Source organism: Hippoglossus hippoglossus, chromosome 12 (assembly GCF_009819705.1).
Source record: "Hippoglossus hippoglossus isolate fHipHip1 chromosome 12, fHipHip1.pri, whole genome shotgun sequence".
In the NCBI taxonomy this organism is placed as follows: Eukaryota; Metazoa; Chordata; class Actinopteri; order Pleuronectiformes; family Pleuronectidae; genus Hippoglossus; species Hippoglossus hippoglossus.
The window spans coordinates 14,267,234-14,294,594 of record NC_047162.1 but is presented as its reverse complement, the minus strand read 5'-3'; the positions used below and the strand labels follow the sequence as shown (position 1 = coordinate 14,294,594).

At 42.0% G+C, this 27,361-nt stretch overlaps 1 protein-coding gene across 3 annotated transcripts in view; it reads left to right on the top strand.

The window, feature by feature from the left end:
- Positions 1–26,769, top strand: part of LOC117772070 (transmembrane protein 132C-like) — a 129,198-nt gene extending 102,429 nt beyond the window's left edge. For 2 of the 3 annotated variants that reach the window (XM_034603008.1, XM_034603009.1), the window contains 5 exons: positions 7,897–8,040; positions 13,608–13,816; positions 16,834–17,143; positions 23,785–23,976; positions 24,495–26,769. In XM_034603008.1, the coding sequence (XP_034458899.1) occupies positions 7,897–8,040; positions 13,608–13,816; positions 16,834–17,143; positions 23,785–23,976; positions 24,495–25,565 (1,926 nt within the window). In that variant the 3' untranslated portion in view covers positions 25,566–26,769. The remainder of the gene's footprint in view (positions 1–7,896; positions 8,041–13,607; positions 13,817–16,833; positions 17,144–23,784; positions 23,977–24,494) is intronic. The other variant, XM_034603007.1, reaches the window with a different exon arrangement.
- The last annotated feature ends 592 nt before the right edge of the window (positions 26,770–27,361 follow it).

Genomic DNA, 27,361 nt, shown 5'->3' with positions numbered 1-27,361 from the left:
AGTGTCGCTGACACAATCCAGTAAATAAGTTATAGTGTTTTATTCATCTGTGCTCACCTCAGTTTCCCTCAGAACTGCTAATTAAAAAAGTTTCAACAGTTCTACCTGAAAACACTGACATCTTCCTCACTGCCGGGAAAAAATAAAAAAGTAATTTTCAATCTTTTGTGCCCATTCTATCACCACCCAAGTCATTTCAGTTATCGGCACCTCGCTCCGACTTTTCTCCAACCTGAACATCGCAGTTGCAGAATAACTTGGCTCCTGCGCCTTTTTTCCTCCAGAGCCATAATGGTGGAAAAGATTACATTCTATGAACACCACTCTCCCCTGCTGTTGTATCACTATTACTGAAAAACTGAGGGGGGGAGAGCAAAAATGAAATAAATAAAATCCTGGGAGGTGTAGACTCCCCCGTGCCCTGGCTTTCAGTTTTTATCTCCCCCTATAGGCTGTGAGATGTCCAGATGTTAGTGTGAGGCAGCGTGAGTCTGTGGAGCTGCTGGAAGGAACAGAATGTTTTTATTGATAATTGATAATTGAAGTGAACGGCTGAAAGTGCTGCAGAGGCAGTTTGACTGTAAATCCTTCACCTTAGTGCTGCACACTGACGGTACAGGACATGTGAGCTCAGTCGATCACTCCCTGCCCAGTGTTTGTGTAGATTTGAGCCGAGTTTCTCTGAGGGTCGGAGGCGTAGACTGTAAGTAAAGATGGACGACATGTCTCCACTTCATCCCACCATCCAGAAGTGAAGCCAAAACATGTGAATGCGGCCATCTTGCACATTTAGAGTCTGTGCAGTTGCAAACTTACCAGATATACAAATTTGAATGACAAAAAATGATCTATGAGAAAATGTTATTTACATTTTATTTTTAGTTTGGTCCATGTGCAATCTATTACACAGGAGGTAGAACTTATGACCTATACCGCAGCTGACCACCAGGTGGACAATCAATATGCTTTGGCTTCGACTTTGGGTTGCACCACGATCGAACCGTGACACTGTTCATATTCACTCTGGCTTTCACTTTCATTTAAAAAAAAATCTCTAAGTCATTTGACAGGTGGCCGTTTTGTTGATGTCATCATGGATCCTGACTGCTGCATAAACCCACACGGGAAAATCCAATTCCAGTGACTGACAGCAGGTCACTCTGCACTTTACTGTATCCTATCGCTCATCCTGTCAAAAGAGATTGTGACGAAATACATTTTAATGAATGTGACTTTGACTGAACCTTACAGACGAAAATAAAGAAGCATTTGTACTGTAACATTACAGATGATAACTTTCCCGATTTATTAGGAAGAATCTGCACATTAACATGGTAACAAAGATTTATTTAATATTATATTTTCATTATATATATATTTATTTATTAGAGATTTGTGGGGGATTTCCCCTGGGATCAAGTCGAGCTGTAGAACTGATGAATATGTATCTTATGGAGCATCAGCCAGAGAGCGCAAAAAAGGAAGGACGGGTTTAGTGCATGTCCAAAAGGAAGAATTTGTTTTGGTAAAAGTTTTTTCATCAATTTAGGCTCTTCCAGACTTTACAAATTAGATTTGACATTTTGCTTGATGTATGTGATCAGGCTGTATAATAAATATAGTGAATACAGTTTTGTCTGATTGTATTGGCTGTATATACTGGTGGGGGTAGTAACCCTGATTGTCCACCACTCTAGAATCACTTCACAACACCGTTCATTGGGGCTTCAACTTAATTCATTTTCACTTGTTTTAACAAATCAGGGAAGGTCCTCCACTCACATGGGGATGCACATGTTACAATGGTTACCAATTTCTCAGTATTTCTCCCTAGATCTGGTTGAGTGGCTTGTATTTGCTGTACATGTGAGTGTTGTTGCTGTAACATGTTGGACCAACTGAAGGGTTAAGAATTCATTGTCATGTGCATTTTGACGCATTTGAGCATTTGGCAAAAATAATTAACTTGAAGTTGAAGCTGCCGTAAATTGAGATATGGAAAAACAACTATAAAACCTGGAGCGTTGAGCATTTTAAAAACACTGATACTGCCTGATGAGACATTGGTAATTATTGCTGCTGCAGTTTGTGTTGTTTAATGGATGAATCCAGGCCTAGGACGCCTCCAACCTACTGCGCTTCTGTAGTTAAAAGAGGGTGGAGTTTGTTTCCAGGACCACGATGCCTCAGTGCAAACTGGGAAAAATAAATCCATGAACTGCTTTCAAACAACTTCCACGGCCAACCGGTCACCAGACGTGAGGGATACAGTGCTCAGAGCTGTGTATACCAACAGCAGACTTTGCCCTTGAGCTTGTAGACGCTCACATACACTAACTATTCTTTAAGCACTGCTCCTGTAGGTTGTCTGCTACCATACACATCATTCATCCACAAGCATATCAGCCCCCACACACTCCACCATTGTACCCCGGCAGCACAGAAGCGTAATGGCCTTTTATCGATTCTTCCTTCTCTCGCCGTCTTTCTTCTCTTTTCTTGCTCTGCTCTCTGCACCCCAATGAGAGGTTGTTAAGATAAGCTGCCGCGCGAGGAGGGAGCCATGCCCTTCTCTTTTTTTGTCCAGAAGCTGGGTAGCAAGGGTGTGTTTGTGCTTGTGTCAAAGTTGCACGTATATGCAGCACACATGTTGTGTGGGCTGGTGTCTATTTAGCATACGTGTGTTGGCGTGTTGTAGGTTAATAACACAAGAACTTGGAGATACAAGGGTTTATCTGCTGTTGTGTACAAATTGATCCAGGAATAAGAGACGCATTTCCTCCCAGGAGGGTATTAGGAAATCAGCCGGGGGGTTCTATGGAAAACCGATACTGCCCTTTGTACCTCACGTCACTCCAGCTGTCATGTAAAATTCCACTTAATTTCAGTCAAGCGATTGTGTGTATTGTGATCGTTCATCTCGACTCAAAATTGTAATCTTTGCGGCAGAGGCAGCATAATGGATGTTGCTGGAGCTCTTGTAGACCTGTGCTTTCATAATGGAGTTCCAGTGTTAATGGCTCATTAAGTGAAAACAGACCCTTTCCATCGCACACACACACACACACACACACTACACTTTTATAGGTGCTTATTCGTCGCCTGAGACTGCACATTCTGTGTTATTATATAATCATGGGCAAAAATGTTCATTGTTCACATGAGGAAACGGGATGAGAGTTGATGTGAAGGTCTCGGATGCAGAGCGTCGGCTTTTTGCAATGCACATAAATGTCATTTGAATATCGTGTGTGAAAAATGGGATTCGCTCTCAAACTCAAGTGGAGAGAGGGAGGGCCAGTACAGTGTTTGCCTTCATTCTTTTTCCAAACCCCAAACGTGCACATTAACTGAGACATACACACCCACAACCTCTTCAGATATCATAGAGCCTGAAATGTATTAGAGGCGTAATGATTTTGCCTCAACTATGTGCAGAATCAGGGCCGTTGCAAGAGGGTAGGAAAAGCAGGCAATTGCCTGGGGCCCTGGACTGAGAGGGGGGGCCCCCCTGAGAACGGCTGATTCACAGCAACAACAATTTTGTAAGAACTCGATTAATTCTATGATTGGACTCCCCATGATTGGGCCCCATGCCAAAAGCTTTCTGCCAAAAACTTTGAGATTTAGAAGAGTGGGTGCCGCGGTGCTGAGCGCTGTCGACCCACAGCGGGACTGCTCCCGGTCTGAATCCCAGTTTGTCTTTCTGTGTGGGAGGTTTGCATGTTCGCCCTGTGTTTCTGTGGGTTTTCTCCTGCTCTCTTCCTACAGTTCAAAGACATGCAGATGGGGGTTACGTTAATTGGAGACGTGCAAATGTGAGCATGTATGTTGGTTTGTCTCTGTATGTTGGCCTCATGATCGGCCTCTGCTGGGATTGGCTCTAGCTCTCCCCGCAACCTTTAAAGGATAAGCCTTATAGATGAAGACTAGAATGTCTATCATGTATGATGTGTGTGTGTGTGGGGGGGGAGGTCTCTTTACACACACCTGCACAGAACAGCATTAAATTGCTCACTTTTGCCCAAGCACATCACTTCATTTCTCCTTCTCCCCTTCCTAACTTTCAGCAGCAGGACCTCGTTTCCCTCGTGGCAGAACAAACAAACCCACAGATTCTGTGAGAAAAATATGCGATAAACACCGAGAGTCATTCACGCGTTTGAAACAATTCCTTCATGCGCACTGGGGAAGAAAAAAAATCCAAAAGCACTTTCGAACAAACATCCTCCATGGCCGAGCAGTCACCTGATGTGAGGAATGTATCGCTCAGAGTTGTGCACCAACAGCCGATTTTGTCCTTGAGCTCGCACACACATGCACTAACTCTTTGAGCTGTGCTTCTGTGGGTCGTCTGCCACCTTACAAGCCATTCATCTACAAAAAAAATATGATATGCCCTATATGTATGTAAGAAATCGCAAATTCAAGGTGAAATGTTATGCCCCTGAAAAACAAAGATTGGAAGTTGTTTATATTTAAAAGACCCTGACTATATGCCAGAATAAAAACTATGGTCCAGTTTCCTTTGAGTCTCCTCTGTGAGACTTTGCTTTAAGTGAAAAAGGACAAAGTCTTATTCCATTTCAGTCTTTTTCTCCTTTTCGATACTTCAAAAAAGGCTGTGGTTAAATAAGTTGTGTATAATGTAAGACATCTGAGAATTCAAGGCCCATTTTTCCAATATTTTGCTTTTATTTTATTGGGGCTTTACAGTAACATCATACTGTGGTGAAACTCTTTAGATCAGGGCTTTTTCTATGAAGAATAATAAAACAGCCAGGCACTCACAAACATTTGCCACCTGCAGAAGAGGGGTGACAAATAATAATCTCCCTTTTCCCATTCTTCAAAGTGTACAGTATTGACAATCTGGGTGAAGTAACTTCCAATACCTGTCAGAGAGAGTGATCGTAAAACAGAAAAATATGATGTGCAGAGAGAGGAAGAAACAAGGCAGAGAGAACCTCTTATTAATAGGCTTTGGATTCTTTTATCTACAGTTGAGCTTTAAATTGTCTTTTTTACTTTCACCAAAAGGATCACGAGGGTAAAGACACAAAGCAAACACTGGCACCAGCTCTGACGAACAAAGAGCCGTCTAGAGACCAGTTTTCCTTTCAAAAGGTTTAGGCCTCTTAGTTGTATGTTATTGAAACTAAGCTGTGATGAACAGGAACCACTCTTACAGCAAATCCTCAGAACAAACCAACACACCGAGAGCTCGAGGATTACCAGACGTTGTCTTAATTGATCTCATTATCTTCTCCCTGCTCCTCTCTCAAAACGATCTGGTGATATCTCCTGAACGGCTGCGATTTGACATAAAGTATTAATGTCAGTGGTTTTTTTTTCTTTCCTCACTTCAAATTAGTTTTGGGAAAACGCTGCGAGAAGACTCCGCTGACTGTGGTGTTAACCGTTCTTTAAAGGTTGAACTGCACCACACATCAGACTGTCTTACTGTACTATTATATACTGTATGTGAAGTGTATAAATCCTCTTGTGGCACCAGTTAGATATGACGACTAAGGGTGGATTTCACATTTGTTTGGTCTGGACCTTTGGACTCTCCAGTTTAGTCGGAACCACGAAAGGTGAGAAAGGTGCCGCCGACCAACAGATGAAAATGTAATCAAACTGAACCATGTTCGGTTCATTTGCCAAGCAACACATTTTCCTGGATAGTTTCGGACGAATTTGCATTTGAGACGGCATTAATCAAGAGAAGGAGAAACAGAGGTTGCAGTGGCTCGCAGGATTGTTGGAAGGCTTTGCCCTCCGCATCATAAAGTATGAATGAGATTAATTTTGCCTGGTTATGATATTACAGAGGCAACGAAATTCATTTTCTCCATTTAAACGATAAGACTTCTTTTTTTCTTTGCACTTAATTCAAATTGTCAATTTGACAACATGCACGCCCAATCCTGTCAAGTACAAGTAGATCCACGTGGGCGATGACAGGACTTATGTATGTTATACAAAGGTTTTTAGTCTGCTCCTTAAATTACAATGTAAAACCAAAACTGAATCAGATGTAAACTATGTAACACAGACATGGACCCTTGGTTTAGACCAGTTTAGACTTTCAGGTAGATGGTGTTTTTAAAAAAGTGAACTTGCCAGACCTCTGCACCGACCTCCTCCTCATGAGCTTCATGGCTTTTATTTCAATGTGCAATAAAAAGTTGGTTCACTTTGTTGGAATACTTCATGATTTTTTTAATTATGTAAATATTGACTGTTTTTTAATGGGTTTTTTTTAAACCCCTTTTTTAATTTTAACTTTCTATTGATTGGATCAATTTTCCACTTGTTAAGTATTTTATTGCACATATTAAATAATGAATTCACGTGTAATTTAGTTTTATTTATTTGTAGATAGTATCTTAGAGCAAATTGATCAACTGTCAAATATTTTAATTGCCCAATTATTTAATGAAATGAATGATTTTATTTTCCTCGACATTGGGTCCCCTCCATTCACACGTGTGTAGATTTATATAATCACTGTAGTTGCTAATATTACTGCTCCTGGCTGCTCATTATTATGTTTGGCTAATTAAACACATTTCAAAGGGGCACGTGATGAGATGTCTGTCAGCACTGGTAGAAGATGAAGTTTTCCAAAAAATATCAAGAAAGAATATCAGCAAGTTCTCTGATGAATATATCATGATGTTTTTACATGTTACAACAAACAGTGTAAAGATATGGTATTTTCTTTCCATTGTACTGATCTTTAACTCCTCAGATCTGTCAGCACATGGGGGATCGTGCTGTAATCGTTGTAGGTCTCACATTATGAAACAGCCTCCCCCTCGGCTGAGTCAGTGCTACTTTGAAAAACTTCTGAAAGGTTGTGGTGTTTTTTTTTTTTCCTTTCTAATTTGTTGCTCACTACTCGCTGTTTTATTCTCTAGTAGAGTGCACTTAAGAGTAATTCACTCAGGTCATTTGCAGTGTAGGCGCCGTCTTTGAGCTCCCGCTGAGTTCCTTTTATTTAACTCGTTTTTTTTTTTTTCTTCTTAATGCGAGTCTTTGAAGTGCACTAAATACGAGCGTCTCGTCACTCTGTTTAATCTCCATCAGATCACTTCCCCCTAATGTGTCTGTGTCAGTCAGAGGCACTCGGCACATCAAGGAACTGAAGAAAGGCTGACATGCCAGTTACAGTTGATGAGAGCTGGCGGCTCTTTGATTGAGCCCTCGAGGAATATGACGAGCAACAAGGAACGAGTCTGCTGTGATAATGTGGGGGAATTACTGTCAAAGAACATTATGACATATATGTACAGAAAGGAGGGGTTGGACAGTGTTGGTATGAATGTATCTTCAGCGTGGGGGGGGGCACAAAACTCAACTGGTTAAGGTGCTGACCCCTTCCCTTGAGCAGCGGGTTCGTGGTTCAACCGCTAAGCAGCCCTACTCTCTCACCATGTGTCCGGTCTCTCTGTCATTGTTTCTATAAAGGTAAAGGTAAAAATCAAAGAGTGACCAGCATTAGAGTGAGAAGCGTTTGAAATGCTGCTGTGCACATCTGTATGAATATGATGGTGAACAGTTGACCAGAAACATCCAATCAGTTGATTAACGTGGCACTGAGCAGCAATAATAATGCAATCAGTACATGAAAATGCAAAATTAAAATGATTGTGCACACTTCAATTTAATGGTTGGTTTTGTTAATGTTCATTATTCATTAGCGTTTAGATACAGCCCAACACTTTAAGACAATATGCTTGTTTGTCTTCTTTAGATAAGACCAATTTAATCTTTGTATGTTCATGCAACATGCAGAACTGTCGAAAGGCCCATTTCCCTCCTTCGGTGAAGTCCAGCCTTTTCTGCTTGGATAATTTGTATTTATTTTTGTATTTGTTTCCTTTGCAGGACACCGAGATCCTGAACACGGCCGTCCTCACGGGGCGTACGGTCGCCATGCCGGTGAAGGTGGTCACCGTAGGAACAGACGGAGCAGTCTCTGACGTGACGGAGTCCGTGGAGTGCAGGTCCACAGACGAACAGGTCATCAAGGTTAGTGGGGCATGAGCCGCGAGATGCTGCTTTTATTTTACCTTCTCAGCTGCATATCTGCTGCCTCCCGTTTCATTTTGAAGCTTTGTGGCTGAACGTGGGCCGGTGAGAGGAATTAATGGTGCAGAGGTGGTTTGTGCACATTAGTCTCAGATGCAGGTCCCAAATTTCTGTCCGAAAATTGGCTCCCATTTGTTTCTCTTTTTTGGTTGAATGGGAGGCAGGAAATTGAAAGTTTTTCCTCAGGTCACGAATCAATATGTATGCAACATATTCTCTTTAACAATCATCTGGGGAAATGCTGTCTTTGTTTAATTTACTGCTAGAACAGAATATTTTTCTTACTGAATATAGTTGTGATTTTTATTCCATAAAGAAACCAATTATGTAAGAGAAAATGTATTGATGAAGAAAATGCTATAACCACTACAGCCACAGCTCATGTGGAGAACTAGTTAGACAAGGAAGGAAGCAAGGAAGCAAGGAAGGAAGGACGAGAGGAAGAAAGGAAAAAACTCACAAAGAAACTAACTAACAAGACCTGTGTCTCGGAGGAACTTTTACAGGTGAAGCCTTATGCAGGATTAATTGAGATTTTAATTGAAGCTATAGCTAATAATGATCTTTTATTGATAAGTCTATCAATTCTTTTTTCAATTAAGTCATTATTTTTCAATTAGCCCTTTGTTTAATTTACTAATAATTAATAATCATAACCTTCAAAAAAATTCTCATAAAATATATAATTAACAATAAAAAAAACATAAAACATACAGTGGCAGTAATTAAAAGGCATCTATCAATAATACAAACAGAAATCGTTTACGTCGACTCGTCGCTCCGGCTCCATTATTTATGTACAGTGTGAATATTTGAGGGAAGAGATGAGCTGTGTTTCCAGACGGAGTGGGAGCAGAACTTAAAATGTCAGAACAGTCACTGTAAAATAATGTAGATAAGAATGAAAAAAAATTGAACTCTCCTCTTCTCCGCTTGTTTTTCATCATCTTATAGTCTGACATATATACTTACTCACCTGATATGAGGCGAGGAGCTAAAACTCAACAGGACAGCTACACAGATCTAAACAGAAGTTGCTGCTCGTTCTTAAAGTGCGGAGAATGACGGTAAATGCCCACAGAATAATGTTGAAATGATGGTGTTGCATATACTGCACAGTATTTTATGAGCGCTACAGTATGGATTTGGACATTTTATTGCATAAAAGACACGATTTGACTGGAACAAGAAGAGTTTTCTCTTCAGCCCGTGTCTGCAACTTGTCAATAACACAAGTCTGAGAAACCATAAAGTGTTCGATTGATTTCCTACTCGAGCAAGTTTCAAATCTCTGTACGTTGATTTTCATTGGCTTTCAGAAAGCTTGGGTAATTAATCCAAAACCTTATGGAATGCTGCACAAGATGTCTTCATGTAAAAGAAATATTACTAAACCACAAGTATTAACGCTGTGAAAAGACTGAGCTTGTTTCGGTTAATATCTGCCCTTCAACACGTCGCCATTGTGTTATGAGAAGCAGGAAGAAAATGCTTTGAGAGAAATAAGAAAAAACTGTGTCGTGAGTGTTTCTGTGCACCATACGTGCACATTAGAGAGAAGAGCCAGATCTCTCAAAGGGTTTAATTATCCACTGAATCACCACACATTGTGACGCTGACCTCGGCAGCGTACTCGCCTTCCCACCCGTCTGGTTTGGGAACAGTGAGCGGCGCTCCTCCTCTCTCCATCCAATTTTCAAAGGGGAACTCAAAATAAAACACTTTCTGATTGGAAGCTATATCTTCCTCCACTGTTTCACTCAAACTTTGAGGGTTAAGTCTCGTCTTTCTCCACGGTGGGGGTGTCGTTATCCTGAAGTTATTCCAGCGTGAACCACACAAAACCCCTCATAGGACCACGTTCATTGTTTTCTGTTTCACAACTACAAATTGTTTTTATACTATACTGTTCTGTGATTTTAAAGCAACAGTCCATCTTCTAAAGCTATAATGTGTCTCAGACTTCCTGTATAAATAAAGGTTAATATAAAAAAAGAGTTTTTAGAAATACACAAAATAGTATTATGAGCCATCTAATTACCTTACTAGTTGAATTTTAGACCAGTGTCGTGAATAGAAACCTAAATACTTTCACAGTGAGAACTTTTCCTTTTTAATTCATTTTATTTTTTAAGTTACAATCTCATTTGGGGCGGAATCATGACCAGAGACCGTTTTGAAAAAGTTGGTGAAGTCGGTTCGAATATCAAACACACACTCAAAATGTGGTTGGAATAATAATTGGTCCATATACCTCTGTGCAAAGTCTGCTCCTTGGCCACCATCCGTTCTGCAAATGTGTTACGATCAGTAATAAAAGTCTCGGCTAATTGCCTGTTTTGATGGTGCATGTCCTCCCTCCTCTGCTGAGCTGCTCTCCTCTGGACATGATGCAGTGCAGTGGTGCACACCGGCGTCCTCCTCTGATCCATGCTGATGAGTTTGGTTAAAGCGGCTGCTGTTTGTCTTTTTTCCCTTCCGATGCCCATCGCCTACTCGATCAGATATCAGGGTCATAAGACACGGAGTCTCTCAGCGGACCCCTGCTGCTTTTGACTGGCTTCCAGCTCACGTCCACGTTTTAAAGACCAAGCAAAACAAATGCTGTTGGAATATATTTTAATAAAATGTCTATCGATCTTGGTCCGAGTTGTTGTTCTGCGGACTTGTCAAAACTGCATTTTGATGCTTCGCTAACATTGTTTTGTGGAAACTTTTTATGCCAATGAAGCACCTTTGAAATTTGAAGATGAATATTGGGCTCAACAAACAAAATCAGAACAAGGAAGTGTTTGATCTTTCTTTAAAATGAGTTGTTTTTCCTTTCGAGTCGATAGCACAGACCCCTGCAGTGTATCTGATGAAGCACAGAGGCTCGTGCAGGGAAGTCTTTAGATTTCAGAATGAAGCCAATTGCACAGATTGCTGCTGTAAGCAAGAAAAATGTAAGAAAAACGTCACTTGTTTCTGCAGAGCAATTCTTTTATCTAAATCACCTTCTCCACAAACGACACAATTCAATGGATTCTGTAATGTCCGTACTGTAAGTTTGTGCGTGTGGCTCTGGATACATTTCTACAAGCCTGCGTGAATAGCAACACAATGGGTTGTTTCCATGGAGAAGAGACATTGATTTGTTCGCAGGTTTCATAACAAATTCCGAGGCTGCAGAGATCAGTCAAATGCTTCTTTTTCATGCAATGCATAATACGTTACCTTCCTGGGATCTGAGTGAAATCTTGACTGTTATAAACTCCGATAGCTTCCATGAGGAAAGATAAAGATGGCCTTGCTCTGATTACAGTGGAACAAAAGTGGAGACTGAAAGGCAGAGAGGGTTTGAAGTAAAAGCTTTGGGGGGTGAGAGTGAGGGAGTGAGGTCGATTCACTTTCTGGACGGCATGGCTTTAGAAACCCTGCCCATTACCGCATGTCCCCTAAGCATGTGTCCATTTTCGAACACGCACACGCTTCACGATTACACTCATTTACATGCAAACTACTATAATCCATTACCATCAACTCATCACACTGAACCCATTATCCGTTAAGCACCAGCGAGGGCGGACGGGGCCAATTCTTTAAATTCTTAAAAACAATCTGTTTTTAATTTAATTTTCCGATTGCATGTACACCCGGCGAATGGCAGTGAGGCTGTGCCGCTCCGTCCACCGACTGTTCACACACTGAATCTACACCGTCAGTTACATAAGTGGAGTCACAGTTTGGATTTCCCATGAAGCCGCTCAACTCCACACGTGAAAATAGATCCCACTGCAGTTCGGCTGCCTCACACCTGTTTATAAGATCCCTCCCCTCTACTGCCTGTGTCAGGTTTAGATCAAGACAAATTGCATGTAGGGCTGCAAATACAATTATTTATGTTATTCATTGTACTGAGGAATGAATGAATAAATTACTGAGCAGAAAAGATTTCAAATAAAAAAGGGAGAAAAACTGAGTAACATTCAAAGTGCATAACTCTGTCAAGGCCGAACAGTCGCCTTATGAAAATACACTTATACTCACTAAATACTGATTTTATTTGGGTCATAAATATCAGTCGCCTGAACAAGCCAGATTTTTTTCCATCAAGATCCATGAATTATTCTCTCCATGAACAAATTCCCTGGATCTGCCCTGTGATCCGAATTCATGTGTTTTTCCTTTACCATTAAACATTCCTTCCACTAAGTTTCGTCAAAATCTGTTCAGCAGTTTTTGCGTAATCCTGCTAAGTAACAGACGTGAAGTTAATGATATGAATCAGAGAAAAGAAACAGATCCTTATATTTTGAAAACAGGGAAACCGTAAAGCAAGTTATTGAATAACATTCCGAAAATGATCGAATGATTTCAACCCAAATCGCAAGTTTCATATTTGTTTTCAAGCGAACTTTCCTCAGTGATGTTTACAACAACCACAAATTAAGACTAAGACTTTTGCTTTCAGTCAAGACTGTTGATCCAACCAAACTTAAATTAAAGTCTTCACCCTCTTTAATCATCATCCTTTTTGTTCTCATGCAGGAAGATGATAATAACATGTAGGATGTACAGCTATAGTGAAAAGAGTGGGAGAGGAGGAGGAAGAGGAAACAAAGAGGAGGAGGAGGAGGAGGAGGAGGAGGAGAGAACTGACAGACACCAAGCTGTCAGTTTTGTTTTTAGAGGGAGGAGTTGGTTTGACATCATCTGAAAGTAAAGCTGCCAAGCTATATGCAAATAACTGGGGACAGATGACAGTCTTCTTGTTACCGTTTAGTTTTTTTTTGTCGGCACAGAGGCATGTGCTGAAATTATCAGTTGTGCCAGTCAAGATTATAATGGCACTGGAGATGGAAATGAATTGAAAATGTGGGTGATTACAAACAAAGTTCGACGACTTGGCCGTCATCGGGAGAAAGTGTTTGATGGGAAGATTATGCCGCTTTGAAGATAATGACAAGACACTTCTGATGTTTCCTGTTATATCATCTCTCCGCGTGCTGGAGCTGCATCTGAGGAACCTCGGCCACTGATTGGAGTTGTACTTTATCCAGCCAATCTTAATTCTGTTGGAGCGAGCGTTCGGTTGAAGCAGGTTTGTGTCTTTCCTCGGCTCCATCTGTTAAGCTGGACCAAAGTCAAAATACGTACGCGCATATTATCCCGCGTGCACTTGCTTTAAAGATGCATCTGCCCGAACGCATAGAGAGGAGGAGACCGAGCAGACCTGAGACTCCAGGTTCCTCTGAAGCGAAGCCAAACCCTCCACAATCAAGGCATCTCAGATGAGGCCTGAAAAACTCCAGCCGGACAAAGGGACAGAATTTAATCTTCCCCCAAAGCAGTTCAAATGACAAAATTAGACTTTTACAGCCACGATAAAAATTAATAGGGCTTATTAGAGAGGCTCTTAGACAAGTTTGGAATACTAAAAATCATCTTTTGTCCAAGTAGTTGGTTTGAAATTGATTCTTTCTTTGGCTCTCATCCTGTCATCTCTCTTCTGTTATCTCCCTCAGGTGTCAGAGCGATGTGACTACGTGTACGTCAACGGAAAGGAGACGAGAGGGAGGAGTAGCGTGATGCTCAACTTCACCTACAGTTTCCTGAGTGCGCAGCTGGAGATGAGCGTCTGGATGCCCCGCCTGCCGCTGCTCATCGACGTGGCCGACCCCGATCTCAGCCAGATTAAAGGATGGAGGGTCCCTTTTAGTGCGGGGAACAGGAGGTGAGACCTACTTTTAAACTATGGTAATCGGCTGTATTTATAAAGAGCCATAGTCGGCACAGCTGGAGACTGGAGGTGCAGGAGATCGAACCACCGACCTTCTGGTTAGTGGACGACCCTCTCTACCACCTGAACCACAGCCGCCAGATCTGCTATTTCCAACATAACAAACTTGATCCTTATACTTTCTAAAAACAATCCTAAACTCCTGGATGTGCCAAACCGCTGCTGCAGGAGCTGAATGGATTTTATCCAGTGTGCACCCATTTATCAGGGGTTGGCTATTTTAAAACAGTCCCAGGTCGAGGCTGAATATCTTTATTTAGGTCATTAAGCTGAGAAGTTTTTAATAATCCCTGCACGAGAAACCAAATACTATTCTTCACCTGGTAAAATATATGGATTCAGACATATGGAGGCATAAAGCACAGGTGCAGCAGCAGTGGTGGTGTAATGAGCGTCTCATCATTCACTGGACTCGTCTCCCAAAAGATACAAATAAATGATAATTTTGAGCATCACAGAGCGTGGAGGAGAAAAGTCCCTGAGGGTAAAGAAGTGATGAGAAGCACAATGATCTGTGCAGAGGATCGTGAGGTGTTCAAGATGCTTCTAATAACTTCAATTTCAATTTTGTTAATAGGAATGTGGCCAATTAGAACTGAACCCTAACCCCATTGTCTTCCAATTAAAAAAGGTGATCAGTGAGACGAATTTCGGAATTTAGATGAAGCTGTTATTATAATTATCATTATTACTATCATCATTATTATTAAAAACACTGTTTGAAAAAGTAAAGGAGGAATGAGTCAGTGCCCCAGCGTTAAATAAGGAATTCAAAAGTTGTCTTATCTGAGCCAGGAAATCACATAATGGAGATAATTAGAGGATGTTGCTAAAACTTAAAGTTTATTTGGTATGAACAGATACAATACATAGAGAATTCAACAGCAACAATTCAATGCATCACAACATTTGCAGCAACTGTTATTTTCCAATGGCCATCCCGACAACACCTTAGTGTCATTCATTATCTCCAACATCTTATGACTGTGACATATATCTCAAACTTCAACTACATTACAGTGCGTTCTAAATAATGTAAGTGTTCATGTACTGTTTATAAAATCAAAGTAAGTGACATCAAAGTGTTTCCACCAAGTCACCGCTGTCATTTCCCATTGGCCTACAACCCACAGGGTGGCGCTCTAACACAAATACCCCGTTACACATGACCGGTCACATCAGTCATGTCTGTGGAGTGAATCACTGCACTCAGAACGCATGACATGTGATGTGTATCTGCATATTTGTAAGCTAACGAGAAAAAAAACAAAAGAAGTGCAAGCTAAATAACGGAGGTTTTCTTGGCGCAGGTTTATCGATGTGTGCGTGCTCCAAATATGCGCACGCTCATTCACATAAGCAAGCGAGTCACCTCATTACACCTTGGCTGACCCGTCACTCACTGCAGCAAACATGACCTGACCCCGTGTTTCTGTTACCGGCCACAAATGTCACCTTGGTTTAGACCGAAGTCCCTTCACTGATGTGGAGTGAGGAGAAAGGGGGGAGGGAGGGAGGGAGGTTAGGAATGATGCTAAGCCATTGGGCCACAGCATGTTAACCTGTCAGCGTGTTTTTCTGCCTGACTGGCCATGCCTCATTAAACCTAATGAAAACTGTCACTGTCAACCCCCTCACTGGTCGAGAGAGAGAGAGAGAGAGAGAGAGAGAGAGAGAGAGAGAGAGAGAGATGCAGGCAGTGCTGGAGAAAGATAATAAAAAGGTGAGAGAGAGAAGTAGAGTGAGAGAGTTGAAAAATAGATAACAGGAAAGTCGTGTTCGAAAACGGTTGTGAGGAAATATAGATTGAGAGTCTGACAATGACACTGCAAACAAAGCTATTCGGGGACGGAGAGCGATGGGCGGTGAAGAGCGGACGGATAACAGTGATCTGCACGCCCAACGACCTCGTCTTCGTCAGCGTGGTCGAGTCTTCGGAGCGGATCTGTGTCCCGAGGCTGCATTTCACCCGTCATTGCAGCTCCCACAGCTCAACTCAAAGAGCCAGAAACCATAATACAATATGTTGTTGTTGTTTACCTGCCACGACTGGTAGTTTTCTCCCTGAGTCTGAGTGTGTTGTCATGGAGCAGGAACCACAGTCATTTGTGTGTCTGTCCCATCTATCTTGATTCTACACCCATGATAGCATCACAACTGTGCAAGATATAGTCCAAACTTTGTAATGGCTCATATAGTTGGAGACATCAAAATATTGACAGGTATCAGGCTCTACTTAATATGACGTATTATAGTCAAGGAGCCAAGGATGTAGTTTGGAGTTTTAATGATTTTTTTGTGGTATTGAATTGAATTTGGGGGGGTGCAGTTAAATCCAACAAAGTTTCTCTTCCTGCCCTCTGTAGTCTAATGTGGGTCTTTTAATTTCATAAAGGATAATATGAACTGGACTTAAACAGGAAAGAAGTAAAGGATAAGGACAAAGTGTCCGAAAATTCAATGGGCTGAGCTTGCAAAACATTCATTTGCCATAAAAACGTATACTCAGAGATCTATATCTGCAAAGTGTTTGCTGTGGGCTAAATAAATGGCAGACACACCGCAAAATATCAGCTGCCCTTTGAAAGAAAATGAGAAAGCAAGCAAAGCGGCAGTTTGTCACTGCGAGCTGTTTTAATGGTTTTTTCTTTCTGAAAACACTGGGAGCCTATGACTCCTGGGAGGTCAGGCTAACCTGCCGCACACAAGACAGTTGAGGCTCCGACTGCAGAGAATACATCAGAGGGGTTCGGAGACTTTGTGGACATTCACGGTGATAAGGAAAAAATGAATTACACCGAATTGCAGTCGGGAAAAGTAAAATTACACTAGTGTTAACCTTCAAAGTATCTTTTCCTCCTGAGCACTTTCTGTACTTTTTACTCACACGGTTGTAAAGTAATTGATTTTATTTCCATCGCTCATCTGCTCCTCTTATCGTGCTGCTTTAGGTACGAGAGGGTCACGGATGACAAGGATGATGGTGATCCAGCGGAGGAGAGGACGGACAATCCTTGTGTGGCCCAGTATCAGAGCACCACCCTGCGCGTCCTCACACACTTCGTGGCAGACAGCAGAGAAGTTAGAGGACCCACGGATGAGGACGGGCTGGGCCAGCAGAACTTCCTCCTGGGCACGGACTGGCAGGTGGAGGTGACACAGCTCGTCAAGGATTCACTGAGGGTGAAGGACCCGAAGGTCGCCCAGCTGCTGGACGGACAAGTGCTAGTGGGACTGAGCCCGGGAACCACCAACCTACAGGTATTTAGTGTGTGTGTAGGACATTTTGGCTGGTCCTTGCATCTTTAAAGGGCTTTTTAAAGGTTCTAACTTGGGTTATCATCATGTTTAGGGTTTGGTTAATCTCCATAAACAGAATCTATAGGCGAGGGACAAGATTTTGGGGCCTTAAGTTTTCTGCTTTCAGTTTCTGGGTTGACCAATCACGTTTGAGCAGACAAGCAAAAGAGGCAGAACACATTGACCGTAATTCTTCATTTATTGGCTTTTTAAATTAGCTGCATTCATATGAGAGTTTAGCCAAAAAACATCACCTGGACCAAACACCTACGAAAAGTATTATTTGTGGTTTGTGTTGAGAGAGAGACTCTCAACTAATGTGATAAAAGAAATTAGTTGGACTATGAATTGCAAATACCAAACTGTAGAGTCTTGGCCCCCACATCAGAGGCCTCAAAATATTCCAGAGGGCAGTTCGTTGTCAGACGGTAGCCGGTGGGCTCTGAGATAGGGCTCGGGTTATGGTTGGGCATTTAGTTGTGATGGTGAAGGTAAGGGGAATGAGTGTCCTTTACAATTATGTAAAGTGTGTGTGTGTGTGTGTGTGTGTGTGTGTGTGTGTGTGTGTGTGTGTGTGTGAGATAATGTCACTGCTCCTCCATTTCATTTCAGAAATCAGTAGAAACGGACACATCCGTCTCATCAACATATTTGTCAGCCGTCACGGAAGCTGCAGTAGTTAATGTTGGGAGCACGTAACTGAGCGTTTGTCATGTCACTTTTATAAATCGTTACCTCTGTAAGTTGACTTAGAGCTGCATCAGTTTCCATCACCAGCTTTTTTGACACCTACACTGAAATACATTCTCAATCCTGCCTGTAAAGTCCTGATCGGCTGTTTTCTGGCCTCTTTTAACCCACGGTGTCGGGCGTAAATCTGTCAAAGTCCACTCTCATCTATCCTGTTTCCTATAGCAACAAGCATCTGTACACAGCGGGAACGCTCCTCTTATCTCTCCGGCACTAAACAGCAGTCAGGCAATGATAACGACAACCCCGGTGATCGCAGCGAATATTTTTCGTGGGGTTTGGCCGAGACAGACACGTATAAATGCAGAGTGAATACTGGACTTGCATTCATCATGGGGCTCCGTTTCTGCTGGATGCAAACAACAGGCAATTCTCTGCATACGCAAAACAACCTCATGCACCAATAATGTGTTAGAGGCTGTGCTCTTTAGGTTGTTGTTGTGTTTAAGGTCTTATTTTCCCACATGACCAGACAAAATACCACAAACAGTTGAACTTTAAAAAGAACAAAGGACGAGGTAAGAGGGAAGCAACAGGAATGGAGAGTGTAGAGTTAGAAAGATCAGGCTCTGCAGCGGAAAAGCATCAACAACTACATTGATTTGCAGCGGGGCACAAACACTTAAGCTTATCACAAGTTGACAAAGAAACATGGCTTCATGGCATGTCTTTTAAAAGCTCTCACACACACCCACACACAAATCTATTCATCTGCTACAACAACCAGGTCCTTGCTCAGGACAGCACGAGCGCACGAATCTCACTGTAAATAAATACCAGTCCGGCATTCACAAGATGGCCCGACACAGAACAACACATTGTTGGATCAGTGGACTGTAATAATAATAATCTCCCCCTCTTTTATTTATCAATGGAGCCGTGTGCACTGCAGGACTGATTATGTGTTTAATGCTGTGTCGGCTCAGCGACGGTCGGGACGTGATTTGATCAGAGGGAAAAGGTCAAAGAGATATAAGATATCAGCCTGTGTTAAGTTTTGATATTGATGAAATGAGGGAGAAAAAAAAAAAAGGGAAAGTGAAAACGTGTGCAGCCATTTGGGATCATTTTACTCCAGAGTCGTCATGTGGAAGATTTATATCTGAAGGATGAATGCTCGATGGGACGCATTTCAAACTGCAGCTGAAAAACAGACTGACGCTGAAATCGAATCAACACTTGTTAAAAAAGATCAAATGCTAAGTTGACCTGCAGCAAAGCATCCAGGGCTGATTATGCAGTCAGCTCAGTCCAATTCACGGGTGTACTAATGTGTGCAAGGTTATACTTCTACTGGGGCTGCATCAAATTAAAGAACTTACCATGTAATGCGATGAAAAATAGAAGCAACGAGACATAAACTGGCTCCTTCTGAATGGCTGCGGAGAAAGTGTCATCCATTAGTGGTTCTGTTTGTTAGCATAGCTAGCTGCTTGGATTAATCAATGAAAATACTCTACGTCTTACTATTGTTTTGATTGAGAGACCCCCTTGTGGAGAAAAAGTTACATATTGTATTTCTAATAAATGGAATAAATTCATAGTGGGAAATAAGCAAAAATCTTTTTCGCTTGTACAATAAAGTGAACTCCTGCATTTGCTACGTCCACCACATTTTAATTAAGGAGACATTTGCTTGATTCAATTCATTAACACTGACATCTATGTATATTCACTGCAGTTACTAAGTGGAAATAAAAGGTTAATTTGCCATGATTATATCGTGAATGTTTCTATTATTTAATAGTTTTTTAATAGTCTTTCTGCTCAGATATTCTGTGGAAATGTTAAGTCGTTGTGAATGAAAACGTACTTGTGATTTAACCCAGAGAAATTATGTTAACACTGTGAGAAATAGACGAACCGCGGAGAATACATGTTCCAGTGGCTTTTCCTGATTTTACTAAAAACAACACAATCCATTATAATATCACAGTTTCCTCTGACCTTTATTTTCTCTTGTGCTTTCCACACATTGGCGAAGTGGGAGATGAAAAAAAAAGCTACATTCTTCCCCTGATTGCCTCCTAAGCATCGTCGCAGCCGCACTAATAACAGAAACATCCATGCAGCTACACATTTGCCTTCCAGCAACGTTCTGCATGTGCTGGGAATGTTCCAGCATCTGCCTGTGATAATCAGCAAAGCACAAGTGATGTGTGAGAAGAACAAAGATTTGTTTTTTCCTTCCTCAACACTTGGTTTGTAGAGGTTGTTTGTTCCTGTACTGTTTTTCATATTCAAACATCACGCAAGAAGAAATACTGCGTGGAGAAATACTACTTCTAACACAATGTATTAATCATTTTTATTTGACAGCCAATTAGGAATAAATAACCAGTGTTAGTGGACCAAGCTGGTATTATGTTGAAATATATTACCACTACAAATCGATATTAAACATTTTACAATTGAGTAGACTGCAATTAGTAGTCCCCATTTTTTTGGATCCACCCCAAATCAAACTAGAAAGGCACTCAGCAGACTGCATACATCCCCCAAGGCTCAACTACCCCCTTATGAAACAACTTAAATTTACTAGATCCTAAAATATGCTTGATTCTATCATTAAGACCCAACATTACATTATCTCGGCTACACATTGGTGGTAGTTACAGGTTTCTAACATTATTTGTCACCATACTCGCCTATGAAACCACATTTAAATCCACTAGATCAAGATTTTGATTTAGATCCCCGTGAAATTAAAAACACACTAATTCACCAACTCCCTAAATATTTCGGAATCTTTTCATCAAGTTTTTCACGATTCTCTGAGAAAGCAACAAATATGTTGAAATATTCCTGGATTCGCATGAAAATTTGAGGACTGACCCATAATGCATCCCTTCACCAAGTTCCCTGGTGATCTGTTTGGCAGTTTGTGCATGATCCTGCTAACAAACCGTGAGTTGAGAAGAGTAGGCTGTCAAAAAGTCAAACCCTATAGACACACAGTAAGAAAATATGGACACTGTCACAAGGATTTTAATCATTTTATGGCTTTTGTCTGCGTCCTCTCTCCAGTCATGGTCAAACATCCAGGAAACACAGATCTAATGTATTTCTGCATGTTTGAAGGCTTCAAATACTGGGATCAGAGTGTGAATAACTGAACGATTGCAATTAAAGACCTGGATTTGAGGTATTAGAAGATTTCTTGGAGGCCATGGACTGGTTAATTTGATCATTAATACACTGAGCTGCAAGTTCAATGGTGTATCAGGCCGAAGGAATTAATTAGCCACCGTCTTTGACATGTTATGGATACACCACTTACATGCGAGACACATTCTGCTGTTAACCACTGCAAACGTGTCAGAATCATAGAACCCAGTCCAGTTCATGAAATGGTTGCACATGACCAGGTGCAAATGGGATTTGTGATCGGTCAGGTGGTGGAAGCCTTCAGAGATTCAGACAGAAATCATACAAGACAGGATTCTGACGGCTTTGAATAGGGAAGGGAAAGGCCTGCGAGGGGGCTTTAAATTGATCTCTGGGGTGGAATGAAGCATCTTGTAATCTCTGGGACTGGTGTGAGGAAGGGACTTGACATGTCTGAAGTGTGGTGGGGGGGGAATCCCACCGCTATGGATGTATAGGGCAAGAGGCCTGACTATTTTCAAGATTCAACTAGAGGAGTGGTGACATTTTTCACATGAGAGCAGAATAAAGTCTGAACATTGATTAGGATTTAGTCGTGGTTGGGTTGAAGGGAGTTTTCATCCATTTAAGGAATGTAAACAATGCTCCTGACATCTTGTGGAGAGTTCAGCAGTGGGTTTATAGATTGTGCATCCTGGTAACTTTAAAGGTGTGAGAGTGCAGGTTTTTATGGTTGGAGATTTGGCAGCTTCCTCTAAGAGCAGGTGATAACATGACTTGTTTAACTGTAGACTCAGGTGCCAATTTACCTGCTTATGTTTCAGTAGATTAAGTTCCAAATTGGCAAATCATCATTTGGATTATCGCCTAACAAAACTCATATGAACCAAAAAACCCAAAGCAGGAGAACAGAGATATTTGTGTTTGAACACGGTCAGTTTGTTTGAAATCAAGATCACCTAAAAGCAACTGAGCAGATTTCCACGAAACATGGAAGGTTGCAGTACCAGTCAGGGAAGAAATAATTAAATCTTTAGTCTGGATCCAGACTCTTTAACATTGTGAGATTGGGCATTTTTCTTTGATTCGATAGAGAACAATTCATGGATCTTGATTTAAAAAAAATAAAGCACATTTAGGAAATCGATATGTGAAATTTGGTGCAGCTTGATTGAATTTTAGGGGGGGGGGGGGGGTCTGATGAGCCTATGCACACTGCATGACATTTTAGTTTTTTATATTTTTGCTAAAGTGCATCGGCCAATTTAACATAAATGAACTCTGCATAATTTGATTTTACTTGGCCAGTTTGTCTATATTTCATTACAAGCCAGTAGCCCTCGGAGCTCATCTCATTTTTGAATGAACACTTGTGCTTTCCATTCATCCGTGTGCACAGTTAAATGTGTCGAAACTCTCCGCCACCGATCTGCCTTTTTAACCTCTTAACCACATGTCAGAGATATAGGGTCACAGCACGTTCCCCGTTTTTTCTGAGACCACACTGATTCCAGCAGCGTGTTATCATTCAAGGATATCAGCTTGACTGTGTGGGGGCCAAAAGGGAAAATGAAAAGAGCTGCGCCAAAGGGAAGAAAACAGGGGAAAGGGTCTGTACAAATGAGGCAGTGATCCGTGCCGACAGTTCATTATGGCTGGTAAATGTGGCCGTGCGGGGGCGGCTGGAGGAGAGACTGGAGCCCTAATTGGAGCGGATGGGAGGGATCCTCGTCTCATAACAATATCACAACAATTTACATGCTTACACCTCTGGCAACTCAGGAAGGTGGAGAATGAGTTAGAACGCTTGTTTATATAATCAGCGTTTCTTTATCTGTGCAGTTCTTCGTATGTTGTCTCCATGACTGAATATTGGTAGAATAGAAACACGGGTTTATTCATTCATTCTTTATTTACATCCATTGATCTGAATCCTGCAGCTGCGGCTGAATAACTGCAGGAACCTTTTACAGTTTCAGAGAGAAAGCTGCAACCAGCATCACCACAGGCCGAGCGAACAGCCCATTCCGGACAGGGAGGTTTAGAACGGACACTGCACTTGTTTCAACAATGACCACAATTTTTTACACAGAACAGCAATGTGGAAATTATTGTAACCGTGAAAGACACATCCTTAGTCTGAAAGTCAGGGGTAGTTGATTGTTCCCTAATAATCATGTGGTTATTGTAGCCACGATGACTAAAGTCCCAGTTCAGCCAAGACAGTGATTGCATTTCAAACCAAGGTGTTTGTCAAACCATATAAATCTACTTTAAACTCAACCGTGGTCTCTGTAAACCTAAATAAACCTTAGCATCATCTCATATTACGAATTTGTGATATGGATGAATTTTGGAAGACTGAGACAAACAATATATCTTTTTAATAGGTTTAATTTGTTTAATCTGGGAAAGTAAAGATATCGTGTATATTTGACATGTCTTTAAGAATTAGTTTTTCTAATACTGAGCTATACTGCGACATTCCATTAAACTCTGTCGCCATATGTGTTCAAGTTATTTTTGTCTGTAACCCTAGAGTGTGACTAAAATTAAAGGAGGAACTACAGAGACATTTTTTGACAAACTGCGAGTGCAGGCTTCAGCTGTAGGATTGAACATCTCATTATCTACACTGACACGACTGTCAACATCAATGGCCAGCAGCAAATTGTCCCTTCCCCTTAATTGGAAGTAACAACGTCATCTCGGATCTTAACGGCCAGCGTTTGCATGTGTTGCAGGTGCTGTCCCCTCTGACTTCGGCTGTCTTGGCTGAGCGGAGCATCCGGGTGCTGGATGATAAAGTCACTGTGACAGAGCTCGGGGTGCAGTTGGTGTCGGGCCTCGCTCTCTCCCTGCAGCTCAGCCCAGGGAGCAACAGAGCCATCGTTGCCACCGCCACCACACAGGAAGTCAGTGAGTCACTCAAACAGGTACGAGTCCGAGACACAGCTTGCATCACTTCACATCATTTTCCAACCCGTCATGAGGAGAGAAAGTCTAATCTGTACTGTATTAACAATGTGTCGTGTTTGGACTAAAAGTTCATGGTTGTATCTGGGTTATTATGGAGTCTGTTACTCATTATAGTTTTTCCTTTTATAATTAATTCTTGATATAGTGAAGCCATCTCCTCGATTTGCATATCCAGCCAGTGTATAGCTCAGTTGTCCCTGTAATTATAATTTCAAATGGAGGGAAGGCTGCCGTCTCTCTTCCCTTAGAGAGAAAGGAAACAGGCTTTAAGGAGAGCAGTTTCAAATCCACTTGTTTCAGTGAGCCTCCCCACTGTAATTAAGGCTCACTTTTACATCCCCCATGTATCTCTGTTTCCAGTCACAATTATGCATTTATAGAAAATGTGCAGATTACTGTTATTTTCCGGGGTTATTTGCACGGCGTGTCACTGCTCTTGTACAAATGCTGTTTTCCCCATGTGTCTGTGCTTTAGGAGTCCCTCATCAGTGCTTGGCTGCAGTTCAGCGATGGATCCATGACTCCACTAGACAACTACAATCCTGCCCATTTCACCCTGGCAGCCACCTCTCTGGATGAACGAGTGGTGGCGGTGCAGCGCAGTGCAACCTGGAAGTGGCCCGTCATTGTTGCGAAGGGCGAGGGTCAGGGTTTGCTTGTGCGCGTTGAAATGAGCCAGTCAGAAATGTGCCAGAGGGGCAAGCGACGCACTATTCTAGCCACTGGAATGGCTAATGTACAGGTAAGGTTCGGTCAGTCAGAGGAGCAGTACAGACAGCCAGGAGATCGGCGAACACGGCCGGATCCTCCTTATTACGGTGGATCTATCTCTGACATGGAAACTGGGTTAATCAACCGTGGAGCCACTACCATCAGGGGCCATGTTCCAGTGAGGCCTAATGGGGGCCGTCTATCAGCGGACAGCGGAGCGAGAGTCCCAAGCGAATTCTCTGAATATCCAGATCAGGGCGAGCTGCCTCGGAGCCGCAGCACGGACGAGGACTTGTTGCCATCTCGACGAGGCCTCACAGACCTGGAGATCGGTATGTACGCCCTGCTGGGAGTCTTCTGCCTCGCCATCCTAGTTTTTCTCATCAACTGCATCTCTTACGCATACAAATACCGTAGCAAACACCTGTCCCTGGAGGGCCCGGAAACAATGCCCCACGCCCACGACTGGGTTTGGCTGGGCCAAGAGGAAGGGCTGTGTCTGCAGCAACAGCAGCATGATGAGCTGGGCGGCACTCTAGAGGAAGGTAGTCAACTCCTAAACGGAGGCTGCCAAGGTGGGAACGCTGGTGTGGGAGGCTGCGGCTCGAGTAGGAACGAGTCTCTTAACTCACCCACAACCAAGAGGAAGAGGGTGAAGTTCACAACCTTTTCCAACGTCAAGGCCAGTAATGGATGTCCTGTGCTCAGCCCATTAGCGCTGGTGCAGACCAGTGAGATAAAATGGGTATGTCCAGACATTGAGCTCGGGGACTCAAAGGATCTTAGGAACTACATGGAAAAGCTGAACGAGAATGCGATTAAGAACATCGCATAGGGCGCTTTCAATGAACTAAAGAGAAACTCACCTGAATGCCTTCAGAACACGGAGGGGATGAGGGCCAGAGGGAGGAAAGGAAAGACAAATTGGGGGGTGCAGGGAACCGAGCGGGCTGCCGTTTGACAGAACAGCAGGGTGGTGCGTTCAGCCTCTGCTGTTACCATGACGCTACTCAGAAACGGTCAAGAAACGGACGACCACAAGACATGATTCACCGTGACACTACAGCAGAGTTATGAAGAGGGGGAAATGTGAACTTGATAGTTGTTGCTTAATGTTTGTTCTTTGTCTTTAATTGAGGTTCAGTTTCCTTTTCTATGCACCACTGTTTTACTTTTTTAATCATCATGTTTTAATGTTGTATTTGTTGTATTTTTTGGGCTTCGTTGCTTATATTTTTTAAAGTTGCTGTATGCCCCGTACCACCTGTCGCCGATTATAGACCCATTAGGGGAGAAGAGTTAAAAAGCAATTTTGTATTGTATATAAATGAGTTTGATTTGGAGGTAATATATGTACAGTAACATTTTTGTAAAAGTGCAGTTTGGTTATGTTTCGGTTTTGGTTTGGGGTTTTGTTTTGTCTCCAGAAGGCAGATCCATGCATGATGTTATTAAAGATGAGGCATGTGTGTCTGATCTGGAACCTGAAATGAAAGTGTATAGATTAACTAATACCTCTGGAGACAGGTCAGTTTAGTATAATTGCATTCATTCATTGTGGAGCTGAGTTTTTGGAGTTTTATATTTTGCCCCTGCATTTTCCCTTATTAGCTTTAAACCATTATTTATATGATCCCTTTTGATTATGTTGTATCCTTCAGTAAAAGTACACTTTTTACATTCAAATCCAAACAAGTTACACTAAATATTGAAAACACTGATCACCATTAAGAGCATCAATAGACAATCACGCAAATATTATGACTCAATCCCTTCATTGATAATGTTCCATAAAAATATGTCCAGTTTACAGCTGAGGCCTGAATGAGGTAGAGATCAGTAAACACACATTACTTCTGTATATGACATTTTGGATCGCAGCGAGTCATTCTAGTCAGTGAATGAACACAAATGATGTGTAATGAGCCCAAATCCAACCTCTTCACTACTTTTGTCATAATGTCAGTATTAGTCAAGCCCATTCTTTTATATCTCTGTTTTGAAATTGGCTGCTGGACTAATTAAAACTGAAGGTGACTCTTCTCCATCACGCTGCCGTGTGATTCATTGATCCGTCTGATTTATTTTTCCCTTAATTCCGTCTAGTTCTGCTCATCTCCCTGGTTCTTGTGAGCACACAGACAAGTGGCTTCATTAAATATCAAAATGAAGTGCCTGCTGTTGTTGATAGTCGGTGCAGCTGCCAGCTGAAGCAGAAGAGATAACTCGTCTGTGCTCGGATCGTTCCACCGTTTGAAACCTCGGATATATTCAGATATTTCTGTAGTTACAAGAGTCGGGTACAAAAGTTGGTACTTTTAAAAAGTATCGACCAAGAGTACCAACTCGCATGAAAATAATTGGTGCCAAATCTCAGTACATGCGTCTGGCTGAGAGGTAACAGAGCATAGAGAGGACAAGAGAGTTCGGACCAACATGGGTCCATGCACTTGATCAGCGGGTGGCAGTAATGCATGGAAAAATAAAGACGGCAAAGAGATTAAGGAGCCAGGGCGAATGTTTGTGTTGGTTTTGAGTTTACTTTGAGTGTAGTTTTCAAAAGTCGAGCCAGTTGCTGCAATATTTCTAACGTGAAATGCAAAACTTGCCAACGCAACTCATCCAACCTGA